The 15,472-nt window shown below is 36.9% G+C and overlaps 1 protein-coding gene across 1 annotated transcript in view; it reads right to left on the bottom strand.

Moving 5' to 3' along the window:
- LOC140169565 (run domain Beclin-1-interacting and cysteine-rich domain-containing protein-like) overlaps positions 1–15,472 on the bottom strand; it is a 53,722-nt gene that overhangs the window by 26,443 nt on the left and 11,807 nt on the right. The window contains exons 2-4 of the mRNA XM_072192829.1: positions 14,304–14,460; positions 11,492–11,714; positions 10,469–10,575 (exon numbers count right to left, since the gene is read on the bottom strand). Coding sequence (XP_072048930.1) covers positions 10,469–10,575; positions 11,492–11,714; positions 14,304–14,460 — 487 coding nt within the window. The remainder of the gene's footprint in view (positions 1–10,468; positions 10,576–11,491; positions 11,715–14,303; positions 14,461–15,472) is intronic.

Here is a 15,472-nt window from a genome sequence, read left to right as displayed (position 1 = left end):
TATCAAATAATTTTCATTTTTAAAATCACAATATAATACAAATTTTATGACAAATTATAAAAATTTGATATTTTTCAAATTTTGATATATAACAGTCCTCGAAGTAAATTATATAAATCTAATGATATATTCTTAAAGTGTATGTAGCAGGGAGGAAAAGCCGACGGTCAATTGAAAATTTTGACCTTTCATATTGAAGATATGGATTTTTTCCCAAAAGACCTAATTTTTTTTGGTGTTTTGGGAAAAAAATCCATATCTTCAATACTGAAAAGGTCAAAATTTTCAATTGATCGTCGGTTTTTCATCCACCTACATACACTTTAAGTATAAATCATCAGATTTATAAAGTTTACTTCAAGTACTGTTAAATATCAAAAATATCAATTTTTAATGATTTGCCATAAAATGTGTATTAAATTGCGAATTTCAAAAAATCAAAATTATTTGATATCAGAATGACATTCTTCAGTATTCAGAATGCAATTCGATATGTCTGATGTGCTCTAATGTCCCAAAATAAAATACTGTCCAAACGTTCATACCCCAGCCCTTAACCAAGTTAAAGAATTGTTTTTCCATTAAAATGACATCTCACACCTTGATGTAAGACGTCATATGTGACCAGATCTGGTCCGATCAGGCTAAAGTAGACAATAATGAAACCGAGAAATAGGCGAAAAATAAGGAGAAAAAACATTAAAAAACATTTATTTATAACATTCGGCCGAAGCCAGGCCAAGCCCAATAGTGCTCAGAGCAGGGTCTTAGCTAGCCACCCGTCTGGCCGTCATTTTAGACGGCCAGTTTGCTCCTGGGACGGGCAAAATTAATGCCTTTGACAGAGGCTATATTATAAATTGTATGTTTTGAGAAGCTAATTGACCCTTTTAGCAGACCCAGTTTGTAGAACAAGGCCATATCAGCATATATTTGAACTCCTTGAACCCCCAATGGGCTATAGATGTCTGGTAAATGTTTTAAAGGTCAAATTAGGACAGGCAATTTTATTCAAATGACGGGCAACCCTCAATTTCTAGCTAACACCCTGGCTCAGAGGCTACTAAATTTAAGGGATGCCATCCGGATATAAGAAACAGATATATGAAAGGTTCATAACTTTGCTACCAAGTATTCTAGAGACATGGGGATTCAACATCAGTAAGTGTAGGTATTGAGCAATTAAGTTAGTAATGGTAGTAACTCAATTTTCAAAATTTCTGACTGAGTGAATCAGATCGGGTCAAATATTGACAATCATGTGACAAATATAGCACACATTGGGCTATTCTATTTAAAATCAACACTACCCATGTGGAAGATGTAAGATTTTATCTTCTACAGGGGGAGTATGAATTTCAAATGGAATGGACAAATTAGGCAGCTTGACCCATTTCAATTTCATACACCCTCTGAGAAAGATTCAACCTGAATACAGTTTGGGAATTAAATCTAATACTGGAACTTACTTTTTGCAACTATTGCTACGTTGCATCTGGAACCACCATGCAGACTTCATCAGTCCAACAGGTCAGTTGCCTGATGAAGTCTGGTGGTTCCAGACGCAACATAGCAATAGTTGCAAAAAGTAAGTTCCAGTATTAGATTTAATTCAAAACTCTGTTTGAAACTACTGCATGACTAAGAACATTCACTCATTCAACCTTAATCTTCCACAGAGGGAGGGAGAGTCTCAAATATAGTTGATTAATATGCTGATTCTATTAAATCAAACTCCCCTAGACTAGAGAAGTGTGGATTTCAAATGGAATCGCCCATTCCTTATTAGTTTCTTTGCTTTTACAAACATTTACTTCATGAAGTTTTCACTGAATAACTGCCTTGTTTTAGATGTGATGGGTCACAAATATGCACAAACAAAAAGCACATGTAATTCACCATTATTCAAGACTCACACTTTTACTACAATGTACGTACATATATACGGCCAATCATGCTATGCTGTCCATCTGGTGTGGATGTACAATGTACACTATACCATATGGATAGAACAAACTGCCAAGTGCCAATGAGCTCCAATGATTTTATCCTCAATATTTTCTTCCTAAACAAAACTAACTATTCTTGTGCATATTTCACCATCTGATAGAGTTCTCTTTCACACAGCTACATCAAGTCCATTGTACACCGTTTTGTTCATACCTTTCCATTCGCATGTGCAATGCTATGAGCATACATTTTGTGTGCTCAAATTACTGACATTGGAGATTTCAAAATACCATAATGTTTGTAGCAGACCACAAAGCGTTGATATGAATCATGCTTGTATCAATAACCAGTTGTTTATTTACTTAGGTCTAAGGGAACAACCAAAAAGATCGATGCAACCTTATCAATGTCAATAGTTTCATTTTAAATGGGCTAATCCCGGCTGAAATCCATCTATGGAAGACAAGGCTTTAATCTAGGGTGACTCCATTGAAATCCACACCCCTGTGTAGGAGATCAAAGGTTATGTCTTCCATAGGAAGTGAAAGATAGCCAAATCTGACCCTCCTCATTTGTAAACAACGGAAGTGGGTCAATATAACATTGATATCCACCCCGTAAATGCCTCAGCTAGCGGGCAAGTTGGAAATACCAGCCAATTCAATTATTAACAACTGGTTCACGCTGAAACTGGGGACTACTTGTTAAAAAAGTTAAGTTCAAGACCTGTTATTATTTATCCGAAATACTGCAAAAATATTGGTAATAACTGTCGGGAGGGGTTTCTATACATTTCAATTAGCAATAGCTATTTTGGACTTAATGTTGTAATCAACACGACTTTAAACAAAATTGCACTATTGACCTACAAATCACAACAAATTTGGCTGATTCCATTTAGGTGTACGTTGGGACATATGAAAATATTACAAATATAGTAAAAAATGAAGTTTGCAAAAAAAAGTTTACCAATTTGGCAATTTCATATTATAATTCATACACCATCATTTGCAATATAAAGAAATAGAAACTATATGCTGCAGCCAAAAGAACTTGATGCCCAGATCAACTGATGTTTTGTGAAAACAAAATGCAATTTCATTATAAAAAAGTTAAAAGCGAGCTGGTGGAAACGGCTTATCCACAAAAATAGCCTATTTAGTAAAATTTCAAAGTTTTTAGGGGCCGGAGCTTGCGATCCTAGCAGGATCTTTTTCAAAGGTTATAAAAAGCAAAGTAAAATTGGGGCACTTAAAGGCCTATTCAGTGATTTGCTCATCCGGATGATCGTAAGAAGCTTAAAAATTTCGGATTTTGGTACCTTTGTCATTGTCATAGATATGTTAACATAGCCTGCGAGTGGTTCAGCCGAAAGCTGCGTATTTAAGACAAAATAAGACATTTTACACAAATCTGTAATTTAGATACTGACATTATCTAAATTAGCTACATGTATTTGAATGGGGCTTCAACTTCATCAGTACTGCTGTTTTCTTCGTTTTTTGCCAAATTTGTCATTTCAAAAACACCAAATGACAATTTGAATGACTTATCCTTCACTTGTCAGCAATTTATAAACAATTTTCTTACACTTGCGATGGGATCACTGAATGGGTCTTTTTAAAAAGTTCTCAAGGGGCGCTTATTAAGTAGCATACTGATATGCGTCATACATGTCTAGACTGTAAGAATCAAATGTGGAAAGGCCGGGATTAATTTCACTTAGCCATATGTGTATAACTGTCATTACTTCCTTTAGGAAGGTATTAATTAAATATGTTCCGACTATGAATCGGGCTGTGAACATTCCATTCATAAACTATGCTGATTGCTGAAACATGTACTTACTGGAAAAGCAAACAAACATGCATTTAAATTTTAAAAATTTGCTTTATCCTGGGATTAGGCCTAAAAAATTGTTTGATTGGCGCAACATAAGAAAAAATAAATTGGGTAGGTAGGTAGGTAGGTTTTTTTTTTTAACTTTTAAAGCTGTAAATTGCATTTGACAAAGGCCTTGGAACATTCTTCTTCTTTTTTTTTAATTTAATTTTTATTTACTTTTTAAAAATTAAAATCAATTAATTTTGCAACAAAAAAAAAAAAAGTTAGGGTCGGGCCTAATTTTAGGGTAGGTCGGGTTACGCCAATCAAACATTTTTTTAGGCCTTCGCTGAAATTATTTACTACATGTACATTGAAAATTATTATACTTAGTTCTCTGGGTTAATAGGATGAACAAATTGTAATCTTTCCTCAGAGTAGGCCAGTGCACATGAACGTTCATGTGCACTGGCCTACTCTGGGGAAAGATTCAAATTTGTTTATTTACTACATTGTACATGTAATACAGTAATAACTCAGAAAAAAAGTTAAAAGTTGGTTGGCCAAATTCATTCATATTTCGTTTTTTACCTTATATACATTGAGGAATACCATTAAAACAAAATGTTTTCAAATTCCGAGTTGTATTGCTCCAGCGGTTTTAATAATTATGAGAATCAAAAATGAACAATGCCACATAGGATTTAGAACATACTTCTGGTGGTACGGGTATGAGAATGGCTTTTTTTTAAACTGTCAGCAAAAGCGTGTGATTCAGCCTTAAAAGGCCCAAAACAGTCTGAAAAAAAATTCAGGCAAAACTCTGAAAATTCTCATGCCTGGGTGGTAGTATGGTTACCACTTTTAAAAATTTAAAGTGTTTTTGTTCACACCATCTAAATGAAACAAATCTCATGAATTACATTTTACTGGGGTAAAGAAAAAATATTCATGAGTTCTTTTTTTTTAATGATTTTGTATTGAGGAAACTGGGGATGGTCACACACCTCTGAGTTAATTTATTGTTTTATCTTTATTTATTTTTTGCTGACCAGTAAAGTAAATGCCATATAAAAATGTCAGGGACACTGTTACCATTTAAATTTTATACATTAATGCTCTCCGTGCTAGCCATAAGCTTCAACATAAAAATTCCCAAGTTTTAAGATATTTTCTCAAAATATCAAGAGCTATCTAAAGTACCACTGAACCAATACTAGGCTTGTTTGTACTCATTTTAATGCATTTTTCATGTTGATTCCACATATGGTAATGAAAATTTACAATCTGAAATTTTTGAAATTTTGAATTAAAAAAAAAATTGTCTTCTGCAGTCGACACCCGCTTGGAGAGAGTTAATAATACACTTTTCAAATAAATACAAATGCTCACAGTGGCTCGTAATCACACAGACAAATAATACTATAGTACAAGTGAAATGTTTGTGGGATTTATTTTTGCCCTTTGCTAATTTTGAACTGTTTCACTTGATTTTACATTCACAATTCTATGCTGCCATACACTGACTATACACAAAAGGAATCCATGACATGATCAAGGGGAATGAGTCGGATGTCGCTGATATTGTTTATGAGATATTGGCAACACACAGCGTTCAAATTCTTTTGTTTTATATTGTTTTCGGCCATTGATAAATTGCTCATAACCATCCAATTTTGATGGGGTTTGCACCCAAATGTAGCATTCATAAACTTACAGAAAGTGCGGGAGAAAGTGATGTAAAAAACTTCTAATTGAAAATTGCCAACATAATTGACTCATTCCCTTCGATCATGTCACTTGTGTGTGTGTTATTTACGCTATAGCTGCTTGGTTGCGAAAGGTGCAAAAATAAACATACATGTAGTATGAAAATTTCTACTGTTAAAATATTATACAATCAAATTAAAGCTATAGTACACAAATAATTAAACAAAACGGTCCACAGTTATCATATACCAGTGGCCTTTGTACTACCGGTATTGCTAAATATGGCTGTGCACAGCTGATATCACTAGATCTTACTATTATACAACACAGATCAAGATAATACATAATGTGTGAAGTAGATATAAAACAGCTGTCAGCGATATTGAATAATGAATAATGGCCATTTCTATTTCATCAAAGGCAAAATGGAAATTGCTGTAAAGCAAAAAGAAACCAAAAAATGTTTTGGAACTTGTGAAGATTTTAAAATCCAATACAAATTTTGCCCCCCCCCCTCAATTCTAACTCAGGACTGATGTTTTTAAAAGTTTTCACAACTTAAGTTTTCATATTCTTAAGCACATAATAAAAATTTCCACTAATTCAAAGAAATATTGCGAAAACATATTTTTGTAAAAAAGCCACAATTAATTGGCATAGTTCACAGAGACGAATGCGCCCCACACAAAATGAACATCAACTCTGAGATGTACAGCCTTGTCTTTGCCTTAACCCTAACCCACAAGGGGCTTTTTGGCCAAGGGATAAATGAAGGAAGGAAGGAATAAAGAGAGAAAACAAAGAAAGAAGTTATTTGCTCCAGGTGGGATTCGAACCCGAGACCCCTCGCATGCCAACCACTGGCTCGGCGATACGTTGCCACGGGTCTTGGGCTTCGCTGGCCAGCGAAACCGTGCCTATATTGGAACAGCGCATATATCAAGTAGTATTTTGTAGTACTCAGGCGTGTTAGGGTTAACATCTGTAACACTGAGCCCAAATTTGATACTCAGTGTAATAATGATGTCAACAAATCAATTCATATAAAATGCTTCAGCAAATAATATGACTTGAAATGATTCATCTTAGTCAATATTATCAGAAATACTCTCACTTCCAATGGCACAGTTCACTGACATTACTCAACAATCATAGCTCAAAATTTAACCTCCAGTTAAAAGAGTATGCGTTTTTGTACCCAACATATTCAAATGTCACTCTCTGAATGTACAAACGGATTGAGGTTAAAGAACTGTGTCAGATAGATGAGGATGTTTGCGATCATAGCTGATAGTAAACCAAATTGACTTAAGGCGACAAAAAGCACAATAAACAAACTACTTAAATTTGTTGGATATTGAAACAGTGTATCACGAAAGTAGTGGCCTGATGACCTTATTCCATAGTACAATAAACAATAACAAACACATTATAAACACAATTAACGCAAAGTACAATGATGCACAGATTGCGCACAGATTCACACACATGCTTCATATAATTGCTAGAGTCATTTTATAAAATGTATAGTTTGATCAGCTCGTAATAGGCAGGAAATGTTAGGCTTTTACCACTACGCCGACAAATAGACACATGTTAAGAGTGCTATAATTGTCTTGTCTGTCTTTATTTTGTGTGTTTTAAAACAAGTAGACAAAGTACAGGACTTGAATTAAAAATTTGTGATGCTTCTGGCGAGATGTCACAAGAAATTTCTCAAAACAAAGTATTTTGATATTAATCTGCGATGTTATAAGGCCCGCCGATTACGAGCTGATCAAAGTATACAATAGGAATCTGAAATGATGTTCTTAAAATGATCTACATCTTTCTATTCATGATTATCAGGGTTAGAAGCATAATAAGCAGAGGAAAACTGCTCACAAACGTTGTTTATTTCAAGCATTTGGTAGCCTGTGGACAGTGGTAATCATTGATGGTCCCTCAAAATGTTACTCCTCATGAAGAAATATATAGGCCATCATGCCAACTGGACCCAGCTTTTCAAAGAAAGTGTAACCCTAGCACATGCAAATATCTTTTGCAATCATATAGTATAGTGCAGTTTTGCTCCCCACAAGCAAATATGGCAGTGTGTGTTCTCCACTATAACTCTTTTTTATCTTCCCAGTTACCATGCATACAGTATAAACAGGGCTGTCAAAGTTTTGGAATTGCTTTGTGTGATACTGTTGAACAGTGGCATACCAGGATGCAATCTTTTTTTTTTTTTTTTAATGATTTTAAAAGTGAGCCAGGGCACTAGAGAATCTAAAAAGTGTTGGGGGGGGGGGAGGGCACAAAGTTAATTTGACGATGCATGACATTTTGTGCAATTATATGATCTTAGGGTGACATTTACCACCTTGGCGTGACATTTACTACCTTGGCGTGACATTTATTACCTTGGCGTGACATTTACTACCTTGGCGTGACATTTACTACCTTGGTGTGACATTTACTACCTTGGCGTGACATTTACTACCTTGGCGTGAGATTATAATACCTTGGTATGAGACCGTAAAGTATGCCAATGTGTGACTGTCACACGCCCAATGCATGACAGTTGACAGCCCTTTCATACATAATTGCGTCAGTGATTCAGGTATGAACAAAGCTTGGTTTTTAAAGGTAACATGTATCTTAAAAGTGCAATTTTGTAGCAAGGATTTAGCTTAACATTCAACATTCAAATTGGGTAATACAAACACAACACTTGTATTGGCTAATACATTAGCCAGTATTTATTTGTCACACACACATTTGAAGATGTTACAGAACTTACCATGCGGCAATAAAGGCATGAAAGCTTGACAGAGTGAATGTTAGAGAACATGGTTAGTATGAAAATGGGAAGAAATATTTAAAAAGAATACTTTGTTTCACATCAAGTTTTGTAGTGATGTTGGTGCGTATTTTGCAGCCTCAAATTGCCTCAAATCGCAGCGCGTGTACAACTATAGGTCACCCTGGTCATCCGGGTACTTATTTTACATGGCGCTACAGTCGGCTACACTTACGCTTTTCAACCCACAATAGATCGTGCAGCTGAGCGACTACTTGAAGACTTGTAGCAGAGCTCATTCAGTTGTTTATGTTCGGTTTTGACCTTGAATCGAGCAAATTTCTTAGCGATTTCGGTAAAATAAAGGTTAAATACTTGGCGGGTTTATGTGAAGCTGAACACATGAACATGTAGAGGAGAGTCTTTATTTTGTTGTTGGCTGGAGGCCCCATGTCGAGAAGTTATAGAAATGGTAGTATTTTGGCCGATTTGAAAAGGGACAAACCACAGAAAACTACAAATTTGACTTCTGAATCGGATTTGTTGTCAACGGAGGTCAACAGCTTGTGAAGTCACTCCGGGGTCACCTATACGTACATTTACAAGAGTGGTTTGTGGGCACGCTTGCGGCACAAACTTGTAAAGTACTAACATCACTACCGAAACTAAGTATAGGTTGAGAAGATTCTAAAAATTTTCACAGTGTATGTGACTATGTGTTAGTATATAATCACCATATTTACATATTGAGAGAAAATGCATTTGTATTTGGTAAAAACAGAAGGCAAGCTTAATTATCATAATGGGCTATTCCAGTTAAAATACATATACCCCTATGGAAGGCATTACCGTAATCTTTCACATGGGGGTAGACTTCAAATGGAGTCACCCATTCAGGTGACCCCATTTGAAATTCACACTCCCTATGTGAGATATAAAGGTTATGTCTTCCATACAGGGTGTATGGATTTCAACTGCTATAACTTAATATTTGAGACAGGCGGCGGATGACATGATCGAGCCGGCAACTTGTGAAACCGCCCGGCCGTATGGCATTTTGCAATATACTCGGTTAGTTTTGTGGGGTTCATTATCGAACCCCAAAGGTTTTAGCTTGTATTTATATTATTCATCAACATAGGCCTATTTGTTTGTGATATTTCAAGCGTTTTAAAATTTCAAAATAATCCCATTCAATTACACGGTTGACGATGAAAATTTACTGAATGCAATGCGGCCACGACCTGATTTGAGAGGAAGCAAACACTTCAAAAGTGATGATACTAAGGACAATGATGACTTTTTACATCTCTTGTAATTTGTCATGCAGTCATCTGCATTTGACACCCGCATGGAGAGATTTAATATTGTTATTTCATGTAAAGAGCAGTACTCAATAAAGTGTGTATGGTACATAGTTGGCAGTGGTGATACAAACCCACCCTTTTTTTTATTTTAAACTCACCCTTTTATTTGATACCCTTTATACCAAAATTCCGAAACCCACCCTTTCTAAGCGTGGTTACTAATCATAGATAAGTAGTTATGGTGGTCCAGGAGGTGCAGATTTGCATCCAAAGAGAATTACATATTGAAGTTTTAGATGACCAAACACTACAGAATGGGATTTCAATGTTTTGTGTGTTTCATTTAGTGTCATTCAATCGGAAATTAAATAAATAAGTACACAAAAATTATCAATAACAATTGGAGCAGAACACCAGACAGCTGATCATCTCTTAGTGACCCCTCTTCGGACTGCCAAATGGAGCGACTGGTATCACTAAAGTTGATGCAGAAACAATGGACTGGATGTTCAGAAAGAATACTGAGATCTAAATATCTCCTGGTTATTAGGTTTCACACGCATAGAAAATAAATAACAATATGTCTCTTGCTACCACGAAATGAGCGTTAAGTCTCAAATTGATAGTTTTGAGACATTCTGGCTGCTGAGATGATGTTCTTTGTTTGCCGTGCACCTGTATCGTCATTCACAAAGGACATACAGACATACCATTGACTTGAACATGTGCCTGTGAAATAAAGAATGCCAATGCACCAGTCACGACGTCTCAAATCTACTTACTTGCGACTTTACGTTCATTTGTGGTATTAGGTCACATATTGTCTGACAAAAACCCCACAAGGCAGCATATATGGGCATGCCTGAAAGTATTCTTTACCATGGTAACTTACCAACATAGGATCAATATCAGCCAATAAAGATGCATTATTTTGTTCAACTGCTTGTAGGCACATGTACAGGGCTGAAAAGTGAGATACACTGCATAGAAAGGCATCGGCTGAAATGAAAGAAAACATGCAAATTTCAGTACTAACTCCAAGAGTCTTGAAATCCAACATGAATGCTCAGGTAAGCCTTTGTCTGCCTATCAATTCATCAGATCTTTATTAAATAAAAAATAATAAATTTCGGATTTATATAACGCCTTTTTCCAGCTAGATCTTGAAGGATTCAAAGCGCTGTAATTTCGCTGCCATGGCGAATCATCACAATCAGATCGCATCATCTAGGCCAGTTGCAGCCGGACCACAGGGGCAGACCTATCCGCACTTATATTGTAACATCAGCCAATTATCTGTGCAGCTCCCCAAATTCCATTGGGTGAAGGAAGTTTTTGATAACCAAACAACTAATCACCGATTTTGTCTTATTCAGACTCTTGGAAACAATTTAGACATCTGTTTGCTTCCAAGTGTGTAAGAAATGTTTTCAAGTGTTTACAAGCTAGAGATTGAACATCCATAACTGTCTTAAAGTTAGAATAGGTTTTATCCATGCAATTTCGAGATCATGACAGACAGCACTGATGCAAGTTTTAAGCCTACACACATGGGAAATGTTTGCATTTGATTTCGGTTAATGTTTTCATTGAAAAATCACAGGGGGTGTTTATTAGAGTGGAGCATTTATTATAGACAATATGTAACACATCATATCACAAAACCTACCAATTGTCATCAGAAATGAAAAGGGAGATTTAAAAACTAAGATAAACTGCTATTTTTTAGCTTTAAAATGACACCTTACTTGTTGAAATCAGTTATAGAAAAAATGTTTTATGAAGCGAAACAAGCTCAAATTTCTTTTAATTTGTTCTCATCTTCTTTCATTGTTATCTGCAAACGAAGCCAGCCGACAACTGATCTGTTTTGATATGATGGGTCGCATTATGGTATGATGAGGTTATCCCTTACAATAATAGCACTTGCGGAGATGATCCCTGTCGTCTACTAACAGCTTAAGCTGATTGGACAAGGTGTGTTCTTCAAGACTCGTTTTCAACCACAGATGCCCCCGACCTGTGCCTCGTTGCGCAGCTTGACGGTTTAGTCTGTCAAGTGATGGCGCTAGTACTGGATGAATGCGACGCAGTCCCTGAATGAATAGCCAGTAGTCGTTGTCAACTGCAAACAAGGCCTGTAGTGTGATGAGTAAAAGCAAGGATTAATTATAATGAGAAAACAAGAGAGTGCACCTAGGTTTCATTATCATTGAGGTATAGGACTTGTTTTGTTTTTTTTGGTGAAGAGCAGGTAGGGCAACTACTTGATTATATTTCTACATGTTCATACTACATACTCTGAAAATTTTAGAAAATTCATACGAGTCCATTTTTTAAAATCACATTTTGTTCCTAAAATGGGGTTATAAGCGCCCTCAACGGGCACTTTCTCCATAGGGCTACATGTAAAGACCAGTTATACAAATAACCCTAAAATAAAACGGACTCGTGCGAATTTCCTGAAATTTTGCATGATGTAGATTTAACATCTGGAATGCAATGCAAGTGATGTTGTTGCTGCTCTTCTAAATTCATTTTTAAAATGTCCGCCACAGACCAAGGTGAGTGCCATAATTCTCTGGAAGTCAATCCACTTACATCCATGTGTGTTGACTAAATATACATTTATAATGATAAATGGTCTCCACTGCATGCCATAAACGTCTACCTGTCAACAAAGATGCCAACAAACTGCATGGTTATGATGAAGAAAGTCTTGAGAGATGAATGCATACATCTTTCCCATACCCAGACTCCCAGTAAATACTCATAATTATACCTCGTACATGTATATAGATTCCTGTCATCTGATGGGTTGAAAGTGCAGTCCAGGTGGTGGTCGCATTGCATTCTCTAAATTCAGTAAATTTTCATCGTCAACCGTGTAATTGAATGGAATTATTTAGAAATTTTAAAACGCTTGAAATATCAAAAACAAATAGGCCTATGTTAATAAATAATATACAAGCTAAAACCGTTGGGGTTAGATAATGAATCCCACAAAACAAACCAAGTATATGGAAAATGCCATACGGCTGGGCGGTTTCACAAGTTGCCGGCTCGATCATGTCATTCGCCGCCTGGTGCAGTCATTGAATTAGCTATGCCCTAAAAATGAACTATGGACCGGTCATGTGCGTCCCAATCAAACTGCGCAATAGCAACATCCACATACACCCATTCGGTACATATAAAACAAATATTGACTGCTATATTTTCGGGACATGGTTAAAATTATAGGCCTGCGGTGATCGCAAAACCATGCTATATGACCCTCAGCCGTGCCTCGGGTCATAGCATGGTTTTGAGATCACCTTGGGCCTAATAAACTTAACCTTGCCCCTAATAGCAATCAATATTTGTATATTATGCCTCAGAATTTTGTCCAGTTGTCCATAGTCTTGCCAGTCCCCTATAAGAATGGGGGACTATTCTTCCTAATCCACTGTATGTTCATAAATTAAAGCCAGGACCAGTACTGCACAGTGTCATCGCCCCGATATCTTCATGGCAGAAATCGCCATGGTAGGTTGAATCCACAGCCATGCATGGACATTTTGTTCCGACCTTTGAGACGCATAATGAGCCGAGGGACATCGACTAAGGCTACTGACAATAGGCTAGTAATTGATGTCTCTGTGTGTGAGTGAGTATGTATGTTTTACGTCATTATGAGGTCAATGGTCATGCTTTTAGACTGCTTGCATGAGTGAGTGCAGCTAGCCTACGCTGCACTATTATAGTTTGGCACATATAAAATCAGAATGTTTTTGTCAGTTTTTGACTTCAAGACGCACGCTTCTTTCTCAAGACGCTAGCTAACGACTATCATATCCATTGAACACATATATTCAAGTGCAAGGAACCAAATCTGGCTTCTTTAGACTAAATCAATTACGGGAGATATTCATCATTTTCTACCCCAGTATCCAAAGATTTATTGTCTAATATCAAATCGTGCATAGCACATTCACATGTATCAATCCCGGGTATTCATTTCAGTGTCTCTGCTGTTTAATATAATTATTAAACGGGCGATGTTGGTGTGCACTGTTTTACTCAGAATCTATGCCTGAGTATCTGATCTAGTTGTCCACACAGTCATGCCAGTCCACATAAAAGTTGACCAAACCACGCATACATTATTAGCCTTACCTGTCTTTCTCGGAGTCTATGCCTGAGTATTTTATCTATTTGTCCACATAGTCTTGCCAGTCCACCATAAGTTGACCATACATTATAAGCCTTACCTGTCTTTCTCGGAGTCTATGCCTGAGTATTTTGTCTAGTTGTCCACACAGTCTTGCCAGTCCACCATAAGTTGACCATACATTATTAGCCTTACCTGTCTTTCTCGGAGTCTATGCCTGAGTATTTTGTCTATTTGTCCACACAGTCTTGCCAGTCCACCATAAGTTGACCATACATTTGCCTTACCTGTCTTTCTCTGAGTCTATATGCCTGAGTATTTTATCTAGTTGTCCACACAGTCTTGCCAGTCCACCATAAGTTGACCATACATTATTAGCCTTACCTGTCTTTCTCGGAGTCTATGCCTGAGTATTTTATCTATTTGTCCACACAGTCTTGCCAGTCCACCATAAGTTGACCATACATTATAAGCCTTACCTGTCTTTCTCGGAGTCTATGCCTGAGTATTTTGTCTAGTTGTCCACACAGTCTTGAAAGTCCACCATAAGTTGACCATACATTATTAGCCTTACCTGTCTTTCTCGGAGTCTATGCCTGAGTATTTTATCTAGTTGTCCACACAGTCTTGCCAGTCCACCATAAGTTGACCATACATTTGCTGTCTGCACTGCTAGTAAACCTTCCACAGTAAATTTGAGGCCCCATAGTAGCTCCTGATGGTCCTTCACACTGCAAAAGTGCAAAAAGATTTATAGATTGAACTATTTTATTTGACATCTATACACCCCTACACCCGGTGACCCCTATGGAAGAGACAACTATAATCACTACACAGAGGGTGTGTGTATGTAGATTTGGAGAAAGGAAAAAGAAGAAAAAAACTCGCCCAAGGTAAGCCCAAGGCTCAAACTCTCCAGCAAAACTTTCCCGCTGTAATAAAAATGAGCACAGAAGTTTTTCGTAAATGTTAAGTTTCATATACCAGTGCGGTAATAATTGTAACAAGAACATGCCAGTCATGCCTATTATACAAAATTGAGGGATCCCCCTTTAACCCTCAATTTGCATGCAATATAAGGACGTTCTTGATTACAATTATTACATTAACTTAAGGATAAAATAATTAAGGATTAAAAATAAAAATAAATTCCACAAGTTATGTTTTTATTTATACCTGATCTCATGTACCAATACCTTGTGTATTGGTACATGATTCGGCGGGTATACTTCAGCAATAGCGAATAAGTGGTCGTTTTTTACTCTGTTCAAAACGTCACATGTACACCAAATACAGCCCCCGAAATGGTCTACTTTTAGCGTGCCTTAACTCCGAAACAGTTTAGTCAAAGTTAAAATGCGATCCCCAACCCTTTGCTTACCTTGGACGAATTTGCAGTATTTTCCGCTAGCTCCGTGTTGAAAAATGGCGGTACATGCCCGGTACAAACATAGAAATGGCCACATTTGCTTCAGTCCTGGTATGAATATTTCTTCCGTAATCCAATGGTTGCAACGTGGGCATCACGATGATAGTCTCCTACACAACCAGCTTGTGTCGGCCTGACGCTTCGCCGATCCTAAAAGTGAGGACAGCGTGAGCTCTTACCTGCGTAAAAGTCTGTTCGACAAAGGCAATAAGGATGATTGACAGCGCCGTTCATTGGGCGGAGCCATTATATTACAGCAGACAGGTTGCGCTGTTCTCTGACCTTGACTGTTAGTCACGTAGACATACCGTGAC

This window comes from Amphiura filiformis, chromosome 14, assembly GCF_039555335.1.
Source record: "Amphiura filiformis chromosome 14, Afil_fr2py, whole genome shotgun sequence".
In the NCBI taxonomy this organism is placed as follows: Eukaryota; Metazoa; Echinodermata; class Ophiuroidea; order Amphilepidida; family Amphiuridae; genus Amphiura; species Amphiura filiformis.
This window is presented reverse-complemented; position numbering and strand designations above follow the sequence as displayed.